The 23,864-nt window shown below is 44.5% G+C and overlaps 1 protein-coding gene across 2 annotated transcripts in view; it reads left to right on the forward strand.

Annotated features, from left to right (window-relative positions):
* LOC134572725 (deoxyribonuclease gamma-like) overlaps positions 1 to 22,254 on the forward strand; it is a 47,478-nt gene extending 25,224 nt beyond the window's left edge. For both annotated transcript variants that reach the window (XM_063431844.1, XM_063431845.1), the window contains 5 exons: positions 4,789 to 4,901; positions 6,595 to 6,707; positions 10,438 to 10,595; positions 18,565 to 18,661; positions 21,802 to 22,254. In XM_063431844.1, coding sequence (XP_063287914.1) covers positions 4,789 to 4,901; positions 6,595 to 6,707; positions 10,438 to 10,595; positions 18,565 to 18,661; positions 21,802 to 21,876 — 556 coding nt within the window. In that variant the 3' untranslated portion in view covers positions 21,877 to 22,254. The remainder of the gene's footprint in view (positions 1 to 4,788; positions 4,902 to 6,594; positions 6,708 to 10,437; positions 10,596 to 18,564; positions 18,662 to 21,801) is intronic.
* The last annotated feature ends 1,610 nt before the right edge of the window (positions 22,255 to 23,864 follow it).

A 23,864-nucleotide genomic window follows, 5' to 3' on the forward strand; every position in this document is an offset into this window, starting at 1 on the left:
GCTGCAGGGTTGGGGCCAAAGTGTGCCAGCCTTATCTGAACTGCCCGGTTAAACGCTATCTCCTCGGGTGTTAAATCCAGCAGGCCAGGCACATTAGCTATCTCCCTTCCCTGTGCTGTATCCATCTCTACCAATATAGCAATAATCTCTCTTTTCTTGAGATTGCTCGCTGATCGTCCTCTGCGCTCCAAAATGTCTTTAAGGGTAGCCTTAATTCCTCATATTGCATTTCCAATCCGGGGTGTGTAGCTGGCCTTCAGGGCGGTGGGATTCATCCCGTCGCTTGCCACCAATTGTTACGACACTCACCGCCTGGAGAGTGAAGCCGCCGTTTAGTCGATAATCCCCTTTCTCCAGAAATGCAATTCCAGTATAACCGATCATAAAACTCCCGAACGGAGCATACGAATGCGGTAACTCCCGATCAGCAATCCATCCGAAATCCTTCCACAGCTAGAAATAAACGAAAGCGCTGTCCCAATAGTCAATCCCTCCACAAACGAGACAAAGCTCAGTTTTGAAGGTCAAGCAGAATGTGTTTAATGGGGGCTACCTGCCCAGTATTTATGCAGGTCTCCACCAGGTAGACACTCCCCTAGGGGACCTGGTGGAAGACTGTAAAATATATTAAACAGTAGCCAATCACAGTGGCTATAACACAAGCCCTTCCCATTTTACCCATAATACATCTCTTCCTATCCTGGAGATAATTAGGGAGAAACCTAATTAACTCCGAGGATAGGAACCATCGCCATTTTAAACCCAAACACAAAAAATGCAATAAAATACATAAAATCAGAAGTACCGAATATATAGTGTTCGTGCAACGTATCCCCAGATAGCCTGGATCTGAGGGCATATTCCTACCGAATAGCGCTCAGGTCCGATGTACACAGTCCAATCGCCATGGAGTCAAAGTCTCTCATAAGTCCTTCGGTATACGAATGACTCCATGGGACGGCTATCTGGGTAAGTTCATACGGATGAAAGAAACTCCCGAACGGAACAGTGTTCGTATGCCTCCAAGGGAATAGAAGGGGAGACGGCCGCCTCCAGCGGTGTTCGGTAGATAAAGAGTCCGTTTTTAGATCCATGGGTTTTGCACCGAACACCGCTGATTCGCCTCGTGTCCAAAATGGCCGCCGCCTCGTGTTCGGCATACGAACGACGACCACCCGTACGAAATGGAATGGAGAGGTGTTTGCGGTTAACCACAACGTTCTAATTTGTGGTCAAGGTGTTAAAGAGCCGCACACTCCTCTCCTGGGTGGCCGATGTTCGGTAGTTTCAATCGGTACTTTAGAAAACGTACGGACAGGAAATCCACGAATCCAATGAAAACAGACGAACCAGCAATACAGCAATACAGGTCTATGCAGCAGGGTTCGTCACAGTGAGTGACTGTGAGTGTATGTGTGTCTGTGAGTGACTGAGTGTGTGCGTGAGTGTATGTGTGTCTGTGAGTGACTGTGAGTGTGTGCGTGAGTGAGTGTATGTGTGTCTGTGAGTGTGTGCGTGAGTGAGTGTATGTGTGTCTGTGTGTGCGTGAGTGTATGTGTGTCTGTGAGTGACTGAGTGTGTGCGTGAGTGTATGTGTGTCTGTGAGTGACTGAGTGTGTGCGTGAGTGTATGTGTGACTGTGAGTGCGTGCGTGAGTGAGTTTATGTGTGTCTGTGAGTGATTGTATGAGTGTTGCATGTGAGTGTGTCAGTGTATGTGTGTGTCTGTCAGTGTGTGTTTGTGAGTGTCTGTCAAATCAGTGAGAGTATCTTTGTCATTGAGTCTGTGTGTGACTATCAGTGTGTCTCTCAATGAGTGTCAATCAGTGTGTGTGTGTCAGATCAGTGAGTCTCTGTGTTTGTCATTGAGTGTGTGTGACTGTCAGAAGAACACGAAGGGCAGGGAAGGGAGGGGACCAATAATGGACGGGGAGAGGGGCTGGTCAAGAGGCACATAGGTGAAGATGTTATTTTTGAATGGGGGGGGCGGAAAAATACATCTTCACCTATGTACCCAAAAATACTTGCACCGGCCCTGACTGCCCCCATACACTACCGCCCCATACACACACATTGCCCACACTGCAATACTCACACACACACATACTGCAACTGTTACACACACATACTGTCCCACACATACACTGCCGCCCTAACTCACACACTACAACCTCCACACACACACACTGCTCACACACTGTCCCCCTCACACACACACACACACACACACACCTTACACATTGCACCACTCACACACACCACTGCTCCTATACCCTACTACAGCCCCATTTCCCAGCAGACCTCAGGTAAGTTGTCAAACTGTTCTTAAACGGTTTGACTACTTACTCTGGGAGGGGGTCCCGGCCCTATTGACACCATAACCACTACACTGAGCTGTAGTGGTTATTGTGTCTGGATTATTTATTTAAATAATCTACAAGTGCCCCTCCCGAGATCAGGCTCTGGATCCGCCACTGGCTTCTAGTACAGCGGGGCAATGAGGAGTAACGTTATTGTGTGGCTTGGTGTTGAGGGTTAAGTACAGCGGGGCAATGAGGCGTAACGTTATTGTGTGACTTGGTGTTGAGGGTTAAGGTTCTAGTACAGCTGGGCGTTGAGGAGTAACGTTATTGTGTGACTTGGTGTTGAAGGTTAAGGTTCTAGTACAGCTGGGCAATGAGGAGTAATGTTATTGTGTGACTTGGTGTTGAGGGTTAAGGTTCTAGTACAGCTGGGCAATGAGGAGTAACGTTATTCGGTGACTTGGTGTTGAAAGGTAGGTTTCTGCTACAATTTGAATTTTAACAATGGGGTTCTGTCGTGATGTGACATTGAGGGGGTGAGGTTTTGGTACAGCTTGGCAATGATAGGTTGAGTTTTAGTGTGTTTTGGTGTTGAATGGATTTTTAATGTGGCTCACATTGAAGGATGAGCTTATGCAGCCTGGTGTTAAATATGGGCTGTTAAAATACCTTAGAGTTTAAGGGTGGCATGAAAAATGGGCACCTATTCATATACGTTTGCAGTTTAAACCATTTTTGGATCAATATCAAATTGTAAAGCCATAGAAATTGTAGAAGTTAGATAATTGATCCATACCACATTTAAATATGTGATGCAATTGAACATCACAGTGGCATCCATAGCTCTACATCCATAAAATGACACCCTTCGCTTACTCTCAGATGACAAATAGCTCATAGTCATTTCTTCTGTGTGTTTGAGTTAAGAATATAAAGTAGGGGGGCGGGGCCTGACTGCCGACCGGATCAGACGCATGTCGTCTGAGCTCCTGCACCAGAACCGGAACATCGGTGCTAACGGCGATCCGATCACAGCTACAGCCCTAACTTTGGACCCACAGGACTCATCCGATCCAGATTCAAAGTAACCTGATTGAGGTCTGCGGCCTAGGAAGGCTTGAGCTGGGGTGAGACGGCCGCTCTCCCAGTTCTCTGGTCGGCGCTCCGCTGCCCCGTCCCCCCCCCTGGACCGGCGGGGGTCATCCCGGTCCCCATGGCAAACCACTGCTCCGCCTCACCACACTTACCCATCCTGCGGAGAATCGCGGCCTGGACATGGCACCCTAAGATGGCGGCCGACTGACTGCCTCGTGCACTAGGTAGTGAGGATCAGAGGCGACACAGCAGAGCAGGGGAAGATAACACTCACTGGAATAGGCTCCTGACCAGGGCGGACCGCTGACACAGCGGGCACAGAACCTATCTGCAGCCATCCGCCTGCACCCTCAGACCTCAACTACATACTCACCTCCACCGCGACTGAACGCACAGAGACCCCACGCGAGGACCCAGCGCTTTCTTCACCCTCAGGGCGGGAACACAAGGCAAACTACAGACACATCGGCAGCCCGCAACCTATAACGCTTCAAAACGGGAAGCAGAAGAACACTCACCTCTACCTCCGCCGTGGAGGGGATCCCTTATGGCGGTATGCGAGTGGTGGAGATCTCGCGCGGCACCCGGCGTCTGGCAGCGAGCCGGGCACCCTGGCACAGCGACAGCGTGGTGGCTGAAGGGCTACCTTTCACTCACTTCCAGAGGGACATTTTATTCTGCCTCCAGCTCTCTCACCTTCTAGACCCCTGTGCCAATATCGATTCGGGGAGCAGCTCCCTGGTGGACGGTGGTATACCTATCCCTAAGCTGACTTATAAATCGTTCTGTAACCCGGAGCACTAACCTTGTCAGCTTAATTAGCATGTCTTTAGAAATCTATTATTCCCTGCATTCTTAAGCGAGATTGTTTAATGTATAATTACCACTACAAGCGCAGAATACGAATGAGCATACTAGCGTCTGCATACCTTACTACTTTAAAATGCATAGCGTAACTCAGGTATTGCACCTATGTGACATAACATTTAATATAATTTTAAACGTCATTAAACTAGACAACTCATAGAATTGCATAGCTTAGTATGTCTAAATATATCTCTTCAGTATCTAACATGTACCACAAGCATATACCTTTATGTCTAGTTCACTAACGGTGACACACTTTTGCATATACTCTAGACGCGGAAGATAAGCCTGTAACTAAGCTCATTATTATAAAAATGTGTGCAGTAATCATCTATGCCATATGTATGTGAAACTATGTTCTCCACCTTTCTTGTTACTGCTGTTGTGGCATTACGAGAGTATGTACCCATTCAATGCACCACAAAAATAAAGAATTAAAAAAAAAAAAAAAAGAATATAAAGTAAGCATCTAGATGTTCAAGGCGTTTAGTGATTTTATCAATTCTGACTGCCATTCCCGGCAGGGCTGACGTGGTGGAAGTCATTGACAGCTATCAATATGTGGAGGATCATCCAGATCACCCAGAAGTCTTTGCAAGAGAACCGTTTACTGTGCGCTTCCATTCACCAAAGACAGGTAAATGTCAGAATCCCTGTAATATGCTGAGACTATGTAACCACTATATCTGTAACACACATTGAGGCATTAGCTGTTTGCTTTGCATTACTGATCTATCAATCACAGACAGTGAACGTATTGTCCGCTTCATGCGGTATATTCACAGACAGTGAGCGTATTGTCCGCTTCATGCGGTATATTCACAGACAGTGAACGTATTGTCCGCTGCATGCGGTATATTCACAGACAGTGAGCGTATTGTCCGCTGCATGCGGTATATTCACAGACAGAGAACGGATTGTCCGCTTCATGCGGTATATTCACAGACAGTGAACGTATTGTCCGCTTCATGCGGTATATTCACAGACAGAGAGCGGATTGTCCGCTTCATGCGGTATATTAACAGACAGAGAACGGATTGTCCGCTTCATGCGGTATATTAACAGACAGAGAACGGATTGTCCACTTCATGCGTTATATTCACAGACAGTGAACGTATTGTCCGCTTCATGCGGTATATTCACAGACAGTGAGCGTATTGTCCGCTGCATGCGGTATATTCACAGACAGTGAACGTATTGTCCGCTTCATGCGGTATATTCACAGACAGTGAGCGTATTGTCCGCTGCATGCGGTATATTCACAGACAGTGAACGTATTGTCCGCTTCATGCGGTATATTCACAGACAGTGAGCGTATTGTCTGCTGCATGCGGTATATTCACAGACAGTGAACGTATTGTCCGCTGCATGCGGTATATTCACAGACAGTGAACGTATTGTCTGCTGCATGCGGTATATTCACAGACAGTGAACGGATTGTCCGCTGCATGCGGTATATTCACAGGCAGAGAACGTATTGTCCGCTTCATGCGGTATATTAACAGACAGTGAACGGATTGTCTGCTGCATTAGGTATATTCACAGACAGTGAACGTATTGTCCGCTGCATGCGGTATATTCACAGGCAGAGAACGTATTGTCCGCTGCATGCGGTATATTCACAGACAGTGAACGTATTGTCTGCTGCATGCGGTATATTCACAGACAGTGAACGTATTGTCCGCTGCATGCGGTATATTCACAGGCAGAGAACGTATTGTCCGCTTCATGCGGTATATTAACAGACAGTGAACGGATTGTCTGCTGCATGCCGTATATTCACAGACAGTGAACGTATTGTCTGCTGCATGCGGTATATTCGCAGACAGAGAACGTATTGTCCACTTCATGCGGTATATTCACAGACAGTGAACGTATTGTCCGCTGCATGCGGTATATTCACAGACAGAGAACGTATTGTCCGCTGCATGCGGTATATTCACAGACAGTGAACGGATAGTCCGCTTCATGCTGTATATTCACAGACAGTGAACGGATTGTCCGCTTCATGCGGTATATTCACAGTCAGTGAACGGATTGTCCGCTTCATGCGGTATATTCACAGACAGTGAACGGATTGTCCGCTGCATGCGGTATATTCACAGACAGAGAACGTATTGTCCGCTGCATGCGGTATATTCACAGACAGTGAACGGATTGTCCGCTTCATGCGGTATATTCACAGACAGTGAGCGTATTGTCCGCTGCAAACGGTATATTCAGACAGTGAACGGATAGTCCGCTTCATGCGGTATATTCACAGAATAGCACTTTAATAGGCTCCAGCAGACTCAGTGATGGTAACACAGCACCTTCTATTTCTTCTCAAGCAATCAAGGACTTTGTGCTAATATCTCACCACACATGTCCAAGGGACGCAGCCAGGGAGATCAACAAGCTTCTTCTGGTGATGCTGGAAGTGAAGAGTCGCTGGAAGATAGAGGTTGGTACCAGGAAGGACCAGTACCAGTAAAACAATGCAGTGCACAGTTATGGTCAGCAGGTGGTGCTATGTGCTGCATTTATAGCTGTCAGTGGTTTGGTCGGGAAGGGGTGCTGTCCAGTGCAGCAAGCTCTAGAGCAGTGATGGCAAACCTTTTTGAGCCAGAGTGCACAACCCCAATACATGGCAATTTTTTTTCATCAAAGTGCCAACAAAGCATTTAAACCTGAATACTGAGGTTTAAGTTTAGAAAAATTACTCGTACAGTTGTCCGAACTAATTAACATCTTTTGTTTTAAAAGAAGAAAACAACAGAGAGTTCAATGAAACAAATTTTAAATAATGATATAAATACATATAATGAAGCTTATATTGATTAGTATCTCCAACACATGCAATACATACATTACACGCACACAGTGCACTGAATACACACACACACACACAGTGTCCGCTGAATACACACACGCAGACAGTGTCCGCTGAATACACACACGCAGACAAACACACAGACCGCTGAATACACACAGACCGCTGAATACACACACTCATACTGAATTGAGGAGTGCAGTGTATGTGTTTGTGTGTGTGTGTGTGAGGGCTGCTGGGTGCAGAGGGGTGCTGTGTGGGGGAAGAGTGCTGTGTGTGTGGGGGGGTAGGGGTGCGTGTGTGTGTGGGGGGGTAGGGGTGCCGTGTGTGTGTGTAGGGGGTAGGGGTGCCGTGTGTGTGGGGGGGGGGCAGGGGTGCCGTGTGTGTGTGTGTGAAGGGGGTAGGGGTGCCGTGTGTGTGTGTGTAGGTGGTAGGGGTGCCGTGTGTGTGTAGGGGGTAGTGGTGCCATGTGTGTGTGTAGGGGGTAGGGGTGCCGTGTGTGTGTAGGGGGTAGGGGTGCCGTGTGTGTGTAGGGGGTAGGGGTGCCATGTGTGTGTGTGTAGGGGGTAGGGGTGCTGTGTGTGTGTGTAGGGGGGTAGGGGTGCCGTGTGTGTGTGGGGGGGGGGGGTAGGGGTGCCGTGTGTGTGTAGGGGGTAGGGGTGCCGTGTGTGTGTGGGGGGGGGGGGTAGGGGTGCCGTGTGTGTGTGTGTGGGAAGTAGGGGTGCCGTGTGTGTGTGGGGGTAGGGGTGCCGTTTGTGGGGGGGTAGGGTTGCCATTTGTGGGGGGGGGGGTAGGGGTGCCGTTTGTGGGGGGGTGTAGGCCTAGCTGCAGCCCTCCTGTCCTACGCGTGTGGAGCGTTGCCATGGTAATCGCCATCACTGCTCTATAGGGTAGAAGGAACCCAGAATGCAAAGAAACTCAAATCAAGGCAAAATAATAAGTGTATCGATATTTAATGAAGGCAGTTAAATACAATACAAACACACATAACGAAGTATAGCAGAAGGGCCTCTGGAAACAGGACAGGAAGGGCAGGAACACAGGGGAACAGGCAGCTAGCACAGGAACTCAGGATAAAAGGACCAGACCAACAACATTAAAGGGACACTCCAGGCACCCAGACCACTCCTGCCCATTGGAGTGGTCTGGGTGCCAACTCCCATTACCCTTAACCCTGCAAGTTTAATTAATGCAGTTTATTACCTTGCACAGTTAAGTCCCTTCCATGTTCATAGAACATGAAAAGTTTGGGGTTAAGCCTAGTTTTAAAATGACGCTGGACGTCCTCACGCTATGCATGAGGACCTCCAGCGTTGCCTGAATCCCCATAGGAAAGCATTGTATAATGCTTTTTTTCTATCGGGAGGTCTAATGCGCGTGCGCGGCCATTGCCGCGCATGCGGTCTCCCCCGCCGACGGCCGCGCCTGAGGTCTCCCCCTTTAATGAACTGTCAAAAGAAGGAAGGTTGAGGCTCAACTAAATAGGTAGATGTTAATCACAAAGTAAGGCCAGCTGGGAACAGAGAGAGCTCTCACTCTGGGTGCAGCAGCCTGCAATAGCATCACAGACAGGTAGTGGCAGTGTGAGGTACTGCACCATACTGAAAATAAATCAGGGGTCCCCAACTTTTTAAACAGGGGGCCGGGGGCCGGACTATAGTTTGACATTTTTTAAAACAAATTCCTATACATACTGAAACAGACACAGACATATACAGACACACATATACATACCAACATACATACATACAGACAAAGTAAGGACATACATACTGTAGCGGCACCCCGGAGTAGTAGGGGTTTACGCCGCTGAGAAGGTGTTCTTTTCCCCCCAAGACGAAGTCAGCTATAACAAAACACGTTCCAAGAGAATACGAATCCGCATAATAACCATCCCCTCCAAGCACGAGACGAGACTCTGTGTTGAGGGTCAAAAGTAGGAATCATCTTTATTCTGCAGCTCGGGCTTTTATGCCGTACAACAACTCCTCCCCGTATCCGGAGGAGATAATACATTTACAGTTGGAATCCCTCCCACTGTACCGGGCAGAATATTTCACGGTTATTACACGTTTAATAACACACACAATATATAACGAAAATACAATGTGCTACGTGTATTAGGGAACGGAGATCTAGGGGAACCTTATACGTGAAAATCCCCCAGATCGGTTGGGCCATTCGCTAGATACACGTTCGCACCATTTACTCTGGAACCACATAACATAAACGAAAACTCTCTCGTGGATCCGATGTCTCTAGTTCGGTACTCTGGATCTGTCGAACAGCATGGATGTAGGTCACCGACAAGGTGGAGAATCGTCGTGTGCAAAGTTCGGGAGTGTTCGGGCATTAGTTTGTGCGGTCAAAATGGCCGCGACCCATTGTTCTCCCCACGTGGCTGCGTATACCGTACAGATCCAGAGATATCCGAAGCCCACAATAATCCAAGTAAAACAAAAAGGCAATTCTCTGAGAGGGTTCTTGGTTACTCAAAAAGGGGTCTGTCACACATACTGACATAGACAGACAGACACAGCCATACACATACAAAAATACATACAGACATACACAAACACGCACACTGACAGACATACAGATAGACACATACATGCACACATACACAGAGACACAGACAGACACACACAGACATACATACTGACATACATACTGATATACATACAGACAGACACATACTGACATACACACACTGAAATACATACACACAAACACATAGACACGCGGAGGGAGCTGGGAGGAAGTGACGGTCACTTCCTCCCAGCACTACTTTGCGGCTGAACTTTTTAAAGGGGCCCGGTCGCGCTATTGCACTGCCGCAGCGCTGACCGGTCCCCTAAAGATATAGGGCCCATCGGGTGGCCCTGAGTGCTGGGGCTGGGTTCAGGACCCTTGCGGGACGGATGCGGCCCGCGGGCCGTAGTTTGAGGACCCCTGGAATAAATCAAATTGTGACAATAGCTTATTACTGCAAGTCAATATCTTATATTATTTATATAGAGCCAGCAAATTCCGTAGTACTGTTCAATAGGATAGTGGTAGTATCATTCGTTAGCAATATATGTGGGTAGTGTTAGTATCTGGCTATATATTATTGTTAGCTAGTTATATATTGATAATAACATCTTGCTATATACCATTAGTATCTGCTTATATATTGATAGTATTACTAATATAGTAGATTGATAGTATTAGTATATAGTTATATATTGATAGTATTACTATAGATTCATAGTATTGGTATATATAGATATTATTACCTGGCTATATGGAGTTAATATAGCTTGCTAACTTTATTTCAATATAACACAATATGCTCACACTATTTTATTGTATATTAAAGAATGTAATGCTTCTTGGGGACCTGAATGCATCCTGTGGTTACGTAACGGTAGACGAATGGAAGGAGATTCAGAGAAGGAGCGCTAACCGCTTCCACTGGCTTATTGGAGACAAGGATGACACAACAGTCAGCCAGAAAACACACTGCGCCTACGATCGGTAATTTGTGATGGTTTATTTTCATCAAAATGTTAATAATCTTGTGCTTCAATGAATGCCCTGATTCAGAGTTATTATTACATTAAATGAACAGCCAGCACTAGACCTGGCGTTGGTCATGACTCTTTAACCCCTTAAGGACCAAATTTCTGGAATAAAAGGGAATCATGACATGTCACACATGTCATGTGTCCTTAAGGGGTTAAACACAATAATCTGTTATTTAAGTCTAGCCCTGTATGTGCAGGGCCAGAAGGTCCAGTGATAGTCAAATATCAGATACACAGAGGACACAAAGTATTTACATAGTTCTCATTGTAACAAAATCCATTCCCTGGAATATCACATCTCAAAGAAAATAAAAGTGCATCCCCCTGTTATAAAGCTGTATTAACGTATTATGCTATGGGGAGGTCACTAGTTACAAAAAGGGCCAGTTTGTGACATCAAAAGGCAGTACAGTGTGAAATTAGTATATAGTGTGCCCCTCTTTCTCCATTAATGGTAGTTAAACTCCCCACTCTACTATAGTAAACGTTCATACTCCTAAATCAGTACATAGAGAAATAGCTAATAAAATTACATTATATATATTAGTTTTTTTTTTATAATTCTTTATTGAGACAGTTTTCACCTTTTTTTCTTTTTTTTTCCATACATGACAAATACAAAAAACAAGATTCAGATAAATCACATATTATATTCAAATAACATGAGTTCAAAATCTTCATACAAATAAAAGAAAACAAAAAAGCGGGGAAAAAAAAGAAAGAAAGAAAACCCACATCCAATTAAAATAGGACAGTTACCATAAAAAAATATTCATGCAATTGATAATGAAGCTTTAACATTGTAAGACTACATCAAACGTCAAACGCCCAGTTTCTGTGCCTATTATAATGGATAATTTTAAACGTAACTTATCCATATAACTGAGAACATTTTTGCACCAATTGGCATACCACTCATATTTTTTTGAAAGTATTGTGTTATTATTGATAATATCTTTTTCCATGGATAATTGAGAAACAATCTGATTAATAAGAAGGTTTTTCTGAAATGGTTTTGATGATTTCCATTGTCTAGCAATAATGATTGCAGCCGTGAAACAATGAGTTGCTAAACAATTATATTTATGAGACTTAAAAGACCAATTGAGATGCAAAAGGGCTGAGGCCCGATGTTCATTTAATTTCTTAAGTGAAAGAGTATAAAAAATATTAAAGGCCCAAGCCCATAACAGTCTGACTGCGGGGCAAGACCACCAAATATGTATGTAGGAACCCGGGTAAGTGCCGCATCTCCAGCAGACGGGGTCATAAGTATCTTACATTTTGGCCAGTCTTGTCGGAATGTAATACCATCTATGTGCGACTTTGAAGTGACATTCTATCAGATTTAAGCAATGAATGTATTTATTTATATAAATTAAGGGGGAGAACCAATCCTTAGATGAAATCTTCAGATTTAGTTCTTGTTCCCAAATAGTAATTAATTTATGAGGGGCAGCATTCTGATTGTCCATCAACGAGTTTGCAATAGAAATAACCTTTTTAACTGGGCGATTACAGAATATAAATTCTAAATTCTTGGCCAACAGAGAAGAAGTTTGAATAACATTTTTATGAATAACATTTTTGATTCGGAGGTAGGTAAATATTTCTCTTGGCAGAATATGAAAGTTATCAACTAATTGTTGGAAGGGAAGAATATTATCCCCTTGCATAATATCGGAAATTATGAATAAATCAATATTTTCCCAATGTCTCAACGAAAGATCTTCAATAACTAACTCCAGAGTGTTTAATTTACATGACCTTGGAATACATCGAGTAAAACCCAGGTGTAACGGATCTCCGTGTACTCCGACCGAGTACCCTCCGTTGATGGATGCTCCTAGCGCTTCCAGAGGACTCCAAGCACTCCACCAGACACCATAAGCACCGCAGGCTGCAGCTATCTACCTTCAGAACGAAGCAGGAACAAGCTCTTACAAGAGCTCAGTGATTATAGCAAGGGAATATGAAGAGCATTGCAATCCCTTGTAGCAGATTCCCCCAATAAGAGACAGGACTCAAGTTGAGGGTAAAAATAGAACTCTCTGGCTGCTAGCTTGCAGCCCTTTTTATTAGGTGCTCCCATGAAGGGGAGGGACACACACAGTAACGTACATTAACCAATCACACAATAGTTACATCCCACACATAGCCCTCCCCTCTACCTGTAAACTAATTATCTGTACACACAGGAAAATACAATTATCCTAGGTAGGGAAAATACAGTTTTTACACAACATTCATAACTCCCAAAATATACATCACATTCGCATAAAAATACATATACACAATCAATCCATTCGGGGGAACAACATACTCAAAAATCATACGAATTGGACCAGGGGTTCAAAAGTTAGTACAAATGTGCATTTGACCTTCTGGAAGCATGGTTTTTAGAAGCTCAAACTAGTTCCCCAGAATCCTCTATCCTGGAGACAATGGAGAAGCTGATTTAATTATATCCAGGGACAAACACAGCCTCCATTAAGCACATGTTACCAGCAACCACCAAAAGACATAAAAATACATAACTCCTGTTATACTAAACAGAACCCCCACATTCAACCCATCCCCAGATGGCTTGGATCTGAGCGCTCAACATATCCAAACAGCGTTTAGATGCCACAAACACAGTTCAAACGCCATGGGGTTTAAGTTTCGTATGGGCTGATGAGAGGGCCCATAATCCTGGGGCAGCCCAATAACCCACAGTATGCCCAAATACCGTGCATAAAGGGCCAAATCGCCCAGGGACCGTAGTCACAGGGTAAGAGGCGGGCAAGCAGCCCCCTCCAAACCACAGTGGCGAAGTGGCTTTCGCTACACCAGGTTTTTCTTAATTTCTGCCCAAGCCTCTAAAGTTTGAGTCAAAGTAGTTATTATTATTTTATTATTATTATTATTGCCATTTATATAGCGCCAACAGATTCCGTAGCGCTTTACAATATTTTGAGAGGGGGGGATGTAACAATAAATAAGACAATTACAAGAAAACTTACAGGAATAATAGGTTGAAGAGGACCCTGCTCAAATGAGCTTACAGTCTATAGGAGGTGGGGTATTAGAAACATTAGGATAGGAAATATCAAGTAGGAGTGAAGCAGAGCTGGAGGAGAGAGCAAAGCACTATCCCATAGGGACAGGTATGTAAGGGAGAGATTACTCTGGGAGGCCATACGCTTTCCTGAAGAGATGGGATTTAAGGCCCTTCTTAAATGATTGAAGACTAGGGGAGAGTCTGATGGCAGTAGGCAAGTTATTCCATAGGAGAGGAGCCGCCCGTGAGAAGTCCTGCAAGCGTGAGTTGGCCGTACGGGTGCGAGCAGCGGTCAGGAGGTGGTCGCGGGCAGAGCGGAGGGTACAAGGAGGGGCATACCTCTGGATCAGTGAAGAGATATAAGAGGGGCTGGAATTGTTCAGTGCTTTAAATGTATGGGTTAGCACTTTGAATTGACTCCTATAGGATACAGGGAGCCAATGTAAGGACTGGCAGAGGGGCGAGGTGTGAGAGGACCGACTGGATAGGAAAATCAGTCTAGCTGCAGCATTCATTACAGACTGTAGCGGGGCAGTACGGCTTTTGGGGAGACCAATCAGGAGAGGGTTACAGTAATCCATGCGGGAAATTACTAGAGCATGGACAAGCTAGTTAGGCAGTTAGAGAAAAATTCGTTGGTAGTATACCTATTATCGAGCCACATATGATAGTTTAATCTAGAGGTATCAGCTGCCTCAGATTCCATAATAAACCATGGTTCAGACCTCTGCAGTGGGTCTTGTAGAGTGTAAATATGCCTGATGACGTTAGCATAATACAGAGAGGTAATGTTTGGAAAACTAAGGCCACCCTTGGACAATTTTTAAATAGTATTTTCTGAGTGATTCTTGTTTTTTTTATTTTTCCAAATAAATTTAATAAAACTAGATTGGATCATTGCTAACCATGGTTTAGACATTTTAAGTGGGACCATGGCAAATAAATATAGCCACTTAGGTAGAATATAAAAATTTATTATATTGATTTTACCTAACCAAGATGTTTCTAAATTTCTCCACTTTTTAAGATTGTGGTTTATATTTGTGATTAACAACAAAACGTTCCTCTCCATTATACAAGAGACATTAGTTGGGAACCCCTAGTCACTTTATTTGTGGTCCCCACCCACTGCTCATGGGTGGGGACCGGGGGGGGGGGGACATTAGGTCCCCCCATCATTATTAAATTAGGGTTCCCACCCGCCGCTCATGGGTGGGGACCGGGGGGGACATTAGGTCCCCCCCACCATTATTAAATTAGGGTCCCCACCTGACGCTCATGAGTGGGGAACGGGGGGGACATTAGGTCCCCTCCCACCATTATTAAATTAGGGTCCCCACCCGCCGCTCATGGGTGGGGACCGGGGGGGACATTAGGTCCCCTCCCACCATTATTAAATTAGGGTCCCCACCCGACGCTCATGGGTGAGGACCGGGGGGGACATTAGGTCCCCCCCACCATTATTAAATTAGGGTCCCCACCCGCCGCTCATGGGTGGGGACGGGGGGGACATTAGGTCCCCCCCTTATTATTATTATTTTAAGGACCCTATGTCCCCCCCATTTTAACTTGTGTGTTACATGTACTCTCTCTTACCATAGCTCTCACTCACTTCTATGTAAAATACTGATTTAAATGACAGCGAGCAGCTGTTTAGGTGACGTGCCCCTACTGCAGGGGGGGGGATGGTACAGGTAGGGGCAGCAGGATTTTACCTGTGACAGCTCCCCCCCCCACCCCCCCATTTATTGCACTAGTGACTGGGCAGCAATATCTGTCCAGTCACTTGTAATTTTAAATTTGTTTAGGCGATATGCCCCTACTCGTGGCAATGCCGCGAGTAGGGGCAATAGGGAGGATTTAATCTCCCTGTTATCAATATGGGGTCAGCGTGACCCCCATATTGATTTAGAATTAGTGTGTATTGACAGTGAGCAGCCAGTGGCTGCTCGCTGTTTAGTTGACATGCCCCTACATTCAGGAGGATTTAACCTCCCATTTATTTATTAATATGGGGGTCATAGTGACCCCCATGGACTTTAATGCGGGGGGGTAATTTTTTACAAGGAGGGAGCTGGTAGAGATGCCGGTTCCCTCCTTGTTTTTGTTTTTTTGCGCACGCTAATGGAAACAAAAATGGAAACAAAAAGGTAATCATTCGGCATTTCCACTTTACTTTCGTTTCCATTATCGTATGTTGCTATTTCGTTTACGTTTCTGCTGACGAATACGAAAACCACAGGAATTTCGTCCGAAAACGCTTTCGTTCGAAAACAAGTGCACATGTCTAGTAACCCCTCTCAAACAGCACAGTGAGCCCAAGTCCACCAATAGCAGTATGGATGTGGGATAGAAACCAATAACACTACATATCCCAAACCAACCAATAGCAGTATGGACTTGCGATAGTAACCAATTGCACTACATATCCCAAGCCAACCAATACCAGTATGGACTTGGTAGGCATGTGCATGGGGAAAATTTTCGGTTCGGTTCAGCATTCCGAAATTCAGGACTTTTGCAATTCAACACTTCGGAACTTCGGCACTTCGACACTTCAGAACTTCGGCATTTCGGAATTTCGGGACTTTGGGACTTCTCTTGCAGCCGCTTAGTAGATAACTCCCTAAATAAGGGGGGGTGAGTAACCAATCAGAGAGTTATGAGTAAAATTACACAGCATGGGAAAATTCCAAAGAACTTTCCCACGCTGTGTAAAATGACACAGAGCACTCTGATTGGTGGATGTCAAACCAACCAATCAGAGTGCTGTGACAGGTAAATGTAGAGACTTACCTGTCAGTCTCTTCATTTACCTGTCAGAGCACTCTGATTGGATGGTTTAAACCCACCAATCAGAGTGCTCTGAGCCTAATTGAAGGGCAGGGCAAGTCTTTATAAGCCTTCCCCCGCCCTGCAGAGCTCAGTATGTGCGTCGGTTATTATGGTTATTATTTTTTATTTGGCCTTTTTGGGGGCTGAAAAAAGAAGAAAGAAAACATCGAATGGTAAGTTTTTTATTTTTTACAGGTACTTAGTTAAAGGTCCCCCCCTCATTATTTTTAGGGTGAGGGGGTAGGTAGGGGGCTAATTTTTTTTGGGGGGGGTGACTAGGGGTTTGGGGACCCCTAGTCACCTGGGGGGGACATTAGGTCCCCCCCCTTATTTTACTGTAGGGCCCCCATCCACCGCTCAGGGGTGGGGGCAGGGGGGAGGACATTAGGTCTCCCCCTTATTATACTTCAGGGCCCCTACCCACCGCTCAGAGGTGGGGGTCAGGGGGGTGGACATTAGGTCTCCCCCCTTATTATAATTTAGGGCCCCCACCCACCGCTCAGGGGTGGGGGCCAGGGGGAGGACATTAGGTCCCCCCCTTTTTTTACTCTAGGGCCCCCACCCACCGCTCAGGGGTTGGGCCGGGGGGGCAATAGGTCCCCCCTTTAGTTTAAAAGCCCCCACCTGTGCGTCCCAGGTGTGGGCTTGGTAGGGGGCACCTTTTTTTTTTTTTTTTTTTACAGTGAGCAGCCACAGGCTGATTGTTCTAAGTGTTGCAAATGCTTACAGCTGAATCCTGGCTATGTTTGTATACTTTTTATTTAAAATTGTATATAATGTAACAGTCTTCTTTCACTGGGTAAGTATATTAGTACTTAGGCAATACTGTACTTGGGCACTCCGGCACTTCAGCACTTCGGAAATTCTGAACTTCGGAAACCTCGGCAATTCGGACATTCGGACGTAGCCGAATGTCCGAATTGCCCGAAATTCGGCTGAATTCATATTTGGACCGAAACGAATTGCACATGTCTACTGTCCCTCTATCAGTTGTTCTGGAACATGTTTAGGGGGAAAATCAAAATACTTACTGGGAAACCTTTTATTTTTGGTCCTGACCTATTTCTCCTGCAGCTTAATGTCAAGCTTACTTTTGGGAATCATACTCCTTTGGTTACTCATTTATTATTTGCAGTGAAAATTATGATAGCTAGATATTGGAAACTAGATATTACTCCAATTTGGGTCCTGGTCAGAGAACAGCTTAAATTCCAATTAAAAATGGAAAGAGGTATGATTAAGGCTCCAGAGGAGGTACTGTCCTCATGGTTAAGCTTAATAGTCTTGGGCAGACTAGATGGGCCGAATGGTTCTTATCTGCCGTCAAATTCTATGTTTCTATAATAGAGATTTTGTAATAGATGAGTATAGATGGGTAGCGGTAATTATTTTGTCCCCCCTTTGCTTTTTATCGATCTGAACGATAGGTATACTTTTAGAGTTATGTATTATCTCCAGGACTCCCCCTCTGGAGTATGAAATAGGGAAAATAATTTTGGCCATCATGTCTGGTTTTGTCTTGTCGTTGTATGTCGTAATTTAAGTGTTTCTGTATTTTTTAATTTCAGAGCGTATAATTTTAGGAGTGTGGGGTTTATTATCGGTGTGATATATTTCCTGTACGTTATTTCTTGACACCTCTTTTAGAATATGCTCTGAAGGATGTATTAACTATGTATAGTAATGTCAAATTGTGTTATGTGTTTCTTTTTGTTTATATGGAAAACTAATTAAAAAGATAAATATTAAAAAAAATGTTTAACCCTTCCTATTACGTGGCATCTAGTTAACCTTATTTATACATAGAAGGGAATTATTTCCTAAGTGCAGCAGTAGGGAGACATATATCAACTTATTATAGTAAAAAGAACAAAATATTCGCTGCTGTTTTACCATAATGTCAGGAAATGATGCAGGGGTTTTCTAGAACTAAGATTGTTTGTATTCGTTGTGGCCGATATATGAAATGGTTTTACTTTTCTTAGTTGTGATTGTATATAAAACCTAAATTGCTATAAAATGTATTCCTTATCTTACGAAGGATCGTGGTGCATGGAGAAGAATTTTTTAAGGCGATCGTTCCAGCCACTGCAAAACCATATAATTTCAAGAAGAAACTTGGTTTGTCAGAAGAAGAGGTAAGGTTATCTTTAAATACCCTACAATATATCACTATATTCTATATATATATATATATATATATATATATATATATATATATAGAGAGAGAGAGAGAGAGAGAGAGAGAGACAGAATTTCCAAATTTGCTTCAGAAATCTGAATGTACGGTACATTTTGTTCCAAACTCTATGTAAGCTTTGAGACTATTAAAACCTTACCTACCATAACCCTAGGAGAACCCAGCCAGGTAGGAGAACCCAGCCAGGTAGCAGTACACAGCCAAGTAGGAGAACCCAGACAGGTAGCAGTACCCAGCCAAGTAGGAGAACGCAGACAGGTAGCAGTACCCAGCCAGGAAGGAGGACCCAGCCAGGTAGCAGTACCCAGCCAGGAAGGAGGACCCAGCCAGGTAGCAGTACACAGCCAGGTAGGAGAACCCAGCCAGGTAGCAGTACACAGCCAAGTAGGAGAACCCAGACAGGTAGCAGTACCCAACCAAGTAGCAGTACCCAGCCAGGAAGGAGGACCCAGCCAGGTAGAAGTACACAGCCAGGTAGGAGAACCCAGGCAGGTAGCAGTACCCAGCCAATTAGGAGAACCCAGGAAAGTTGGAGAACCCAGACAGGTAAGAGAACCCAGTCAAGTAGCAGTACACAGCCAGGTAAGACAACTCAGCCAGGTAGCAGTACCCAGCCAAGTAGGAGAACCCAGCAAGGTTGGAGAACCCAACCAGGTAAGAGAACCCAGTCAGGTAGCTCAGTAGTCAAATCAAGATACAAACATGTATTCCTGACACTATAGCTCTAAAATTGTTGTTCAGGTGACTGGGCCCACTGCCAGAGGCTTAAAAGGAGAGCTCACTCTCTCTTTTCCAGCACCACAGGATCAGCCAGTCAGATGCTTTGCGCATGCGCAACAAATCCTTATAGAGATGCAATCAATCAATGCATCAATGCATCTCTATGGGGAAAGTTCAGCATCTCCATGCAGAAAGTGCACTTGTGCAGCTCTGACCACGGAAGCACCTCTAGTGGCCATCTGAGTGACTGTTTCTGGAGGTGTTACCAGGCAGTGTTTACATTAAAATGCCTGCAGGAACAAGCAGTAGACACCAGAACAACTAAATTAAGCTGTAGTTTTTCTGGTGACTCTAGGGCCCCTTTAAATATTGCCTTATAGATTTCAGGTGGCTAATAGCCCACTGTGCAGTAATTTTCTGTCTAAAAGGTCGTACATAAATAGCTTGAATGGAGAGTCGATATGTCTTTAGGAAGATAGCACCCCAATGAGTTAATACCGCCCACATCTAGGTTTAAGTGGATTAGAGACAACTCCACCTCTATCTATAACCAGGATAGTTTTACATGATAGCAGTGAGGAGAGATAGCTGTTGGACCACCAAAACAGTAGGTCATGCACATGCACTGGTACAAGACACACAAAGTTACACACAGAGGACACACTCACTGACAGAAACACTTACTGACACACACACACATACACTTACTGAGAGACAAACACATTTACACACAGCAGAAACTGACACGCATACATTTAGACACAGAGGACACTGACACACACAGTTACACACAGAGGAAACTGACATGCATACATACAGAGACAACTCATACACACTCACTGACAGACACACACTGAGACACACACACTGATTTGCACACACTGACAGACACACTTATTGACACACACAAATTCACTGACAGACACACATTGACGGACACACAGACTCACTGATTTAAAAACAAAATGACAGAAACACTGATACACACACACACACTCACTGACAGACACACTGGCTGATTTGACACACATTCACTGACAGACTTACTGATAGACACATAGGCACATTCTCTCACAAATTATAATTTTTTTATTAGTCTACCCAGGCTTTCCTACCTTTGGGAGAGCTGGAATGGATCCTTAGGGTCCAGTGGAGATCCTTTCTCTGGGGTCCAGTGGGAATCCTTTCCCTAGGGTCTAGTGGGGATCCTATCCCTGGGGTACACTATGGATTCTTTCCCTGGGGTCCAGTGGGGATCTTTGTCCTGGGGTCCAGTGGGAATCTTTTTCCTGGGGTCCAGTGAAGATCTTTTTCCTTGGGTCCAGTGAGGATCTTTTTCCTTGGAACCATTTGAAGATCTTTTTCTGAGGTCCAGTGGGGAGCTTTTTCCTGGGGTCAAGTGAAGATCTTTTTCCTGGGGTCCAGTCAGGATCTTTTCCTGAGGTCAAGTGGGGATCCTTTCCCTGGGGTCCATTGGGGATCTTTTTCCTGGGGTCCAGTGAAGATCTTTTTCCTATGAACCATTTGAGGATCTTTTCCTGAGGTCCAGTGGGGATCTTTCCCTGGGGTCCAGTGCGGATCCTTTTTCTGAGGTTCATTGTGGATTCTTCCCCGGGGTCCAGTGGTGATCCTTCCTTTGGGGTCCAGTGGGGATCCTTCCTTTGGGGTCCAGTGGGGATCCTTCCTTTGGGGTCCTGTGGGGATCCTTTTCTGGGGTTCAGTGGGGATCCTTTCCATGGGGTCCAGTGGGGATCTTTTTTCTGAGGTCCATTGTGGATCCTTCCCTGGGGTCCAGTGGGGATCCTTCCTTTAGGGTCCAATGGGGATTCTTTCCATGGGGTCCAGTGGGAATTCTTCCACTGGGGTCCAGTGTGCAGCTGTTCGGTCATCTTCACACTCTTCCTCAGGGTGCGCGAGGGAGCAGTGCTGGAAGAGCACATGGGCTAACATCGACACCTAACATGAGTGTGAACTTGCTTTTCAGCAATCGCTCCTGTTGGCCCACACGTCTTGGTGCCCAGTTCTGCCTCAGCTCCCTGGCGCCTGGGCATGGTGCACCCTTATATTTGATAGTGCAACTCGGGTTAGCCCATTACTAGGTCTCTTATCACACAAACCAAAGATACCCTATTCGGGTAACCTTACTAAATTTACTGCTTGTACGGACATCCTACGTATCTACAGGAGTTGGGTGGCGTAAGAAGACATGCATTTCTTCCCAATGTTACTGTGTCTGGTGCCTGGCTCTCAGTGGTGCAAAACTATGGCCCTATGTGAAATCATGTGATTGTAGCATGTTTTACACATGTGGAAGATTAAAGCAAGGCAATATATGTCTTACCCATGTTTCTTTCTCAGGCATTAGAAGTGAGTGATCATTTTCCTGTTGAAGTTAATCTCCGAACAGACCCCAGAATGGACCGAGAACTCTGAAAATGGATATTATCGCAGTGCTGTCCAACTGTATAATGTGAAAAGAATGTGCCAACAAGCTATTAGGGACTATATTAGGGACTACAAGGGCATCTATTTAATTCCAACAGCCCCTTGTTCCCATAACCGAAATCTGACTGATGTAAAGCAGGGGTTCATACCTTATATTCTGCATTAATTAGATATATTGTGTCTATATTTATAGTGGAACAGCACCTGTCAAAAGCAATAAAGCAAGATCTTTCTATTACAACTCTCAAGTCTAAAGCACTTCTAACCATTGGCCAAGGAAGCCATATTTAAATTATGGAACAAATGACACTTTGCACTGGGACATTGTGGGACTTCTGTTTCACATGAGTGCGTGATTGGACACTATTTTCTGTACGAAATTTAGCGACTATACCGTTAAAGAGAAACTGTCACTTCTATAGAAATTACACTGTTGAATAAAATATTGAAAATCACCTATAGCTTATGTCAACCTTTTTTCAGTTTCCTTTCATATATAGTTACATAGCTGAAAAGAGACTTGCGTCCATCAAGTTCAGCCTTCCTCACATATGTTTTTGCTGTTTATCCAAAAGAAGGCAAAAAACCCAGTCTGAAGCGCTTCCAATTTTGCAACAAACTAGGAAAAAATTCCTTCTTCACCCCAAAATAGCAGACAGATGTCTCCTTGGATCAAGCAGCTATTACCCCACTTATTAGAAATTATATCCATGTATGTTATGTTTTTGCAAGTATCAAATGCCTTGGCAAAATACAAGTAGATCACATCCACTGCAACACCCTGATCTATATTTCTACTTACTTCTTCGTAGAATGTAATTAGGTTAGTTTGACATGACCTATGTTTCATAAAACCATGCTGATTATTGCTAATAACACAGTTCTTCCCAATGAATTCCTGAATATTATCCCTTAATAGCCGTTCAAATAATTTCCCAGTTAAGAAGTTAAGCTCACAGGTCTATAATTTCCAGGCAAGGATTTTGAACCCTTTTTAAGTATAGGAACAACATCTGCCTTCCTCCAATCCTCCGGTACAATACCTGAAACAAAAGAATCTTGAAAAATTAAATACAGATGTTCACTTATTTCCCCACTTAGCTCCTTAAGTACTCGTGGGTGAATATCGTCAGGCCCCGGAGCTTTATTTACATTAATTTTCTTTAATAGCTGTAGCACCTTGTCTCAAGTTATCCAATCACAAGTTATCTGCAAGTTTGTTGCAGCAACCATTTGCTTATCTCTTGCCATAGGATCCTCATTAATATATACTAAAGAAAAATAGTTATTTAAAATGTCTGCCTTTTCCTGGTCTTCATTAACTAACAGACCCATCTCTGTTTTTAGTGTACCTACTACTTTTTTTTTCGAATTGATGTACTTGAAAAAGATTTTGGGGTTGGTTTTGCATTCTTTGGCTATGAATTTCTCATTTTCTAGTATTATTGGCTTCCTTATATCTTATATAGGATGCCTCTGATTTGTCCGATTTAAATGCTTTAAATGCCCCTTTCTTATTTTAAATCTCTTGTTTTACTTCTCTACTAAGCCACATTGGTTGAGCAGATAAGCAGCTGTAAGGGCTTTTTCGTCTTGTCTGTGCTATTGCTTCAAAGTCAGGGCCCATTTTAATGATAAATTTAAACTGCACGTTAAATCATCATTATGCCAGGCCGCCTATAGCACTGCACGTTCAATCATCATTATGCCAGGCCGCCCATAGCACTACACGTTAAATCATCATTATGCCAGGCCGCCCATAGCACTGCACGTTAAATCATCATTATGCCAGGCCGCCCATAGCACTGCACGTTTAATCATCATTATGCCAGGTCGCCCATAGCACTGCACGTTAAATCATCATTATGCCAGGCCGCCCATAGCACTACACGTTAAATCATCATTATGCCAGGCCGCCCATAGCACTGCACGTTAAATCATCATTATGCCAGGTCGCCCATAGCACTGCACGTTAA

The sequence above is a fragment of the Pelobates fuscus genome, chromosome 9 (genome assembly GCF_036172605.1).
Source record: "Pelobates fuscus isolate aPelFus1 chromosome 9, aPelFus1.pri, whole genome shotgun sequence".
NCBI lineage: Eukaryota > Metazoa > Chordata > Amphibia > Anura > Pelobatidae > Pelobates > Pelobates fuscus.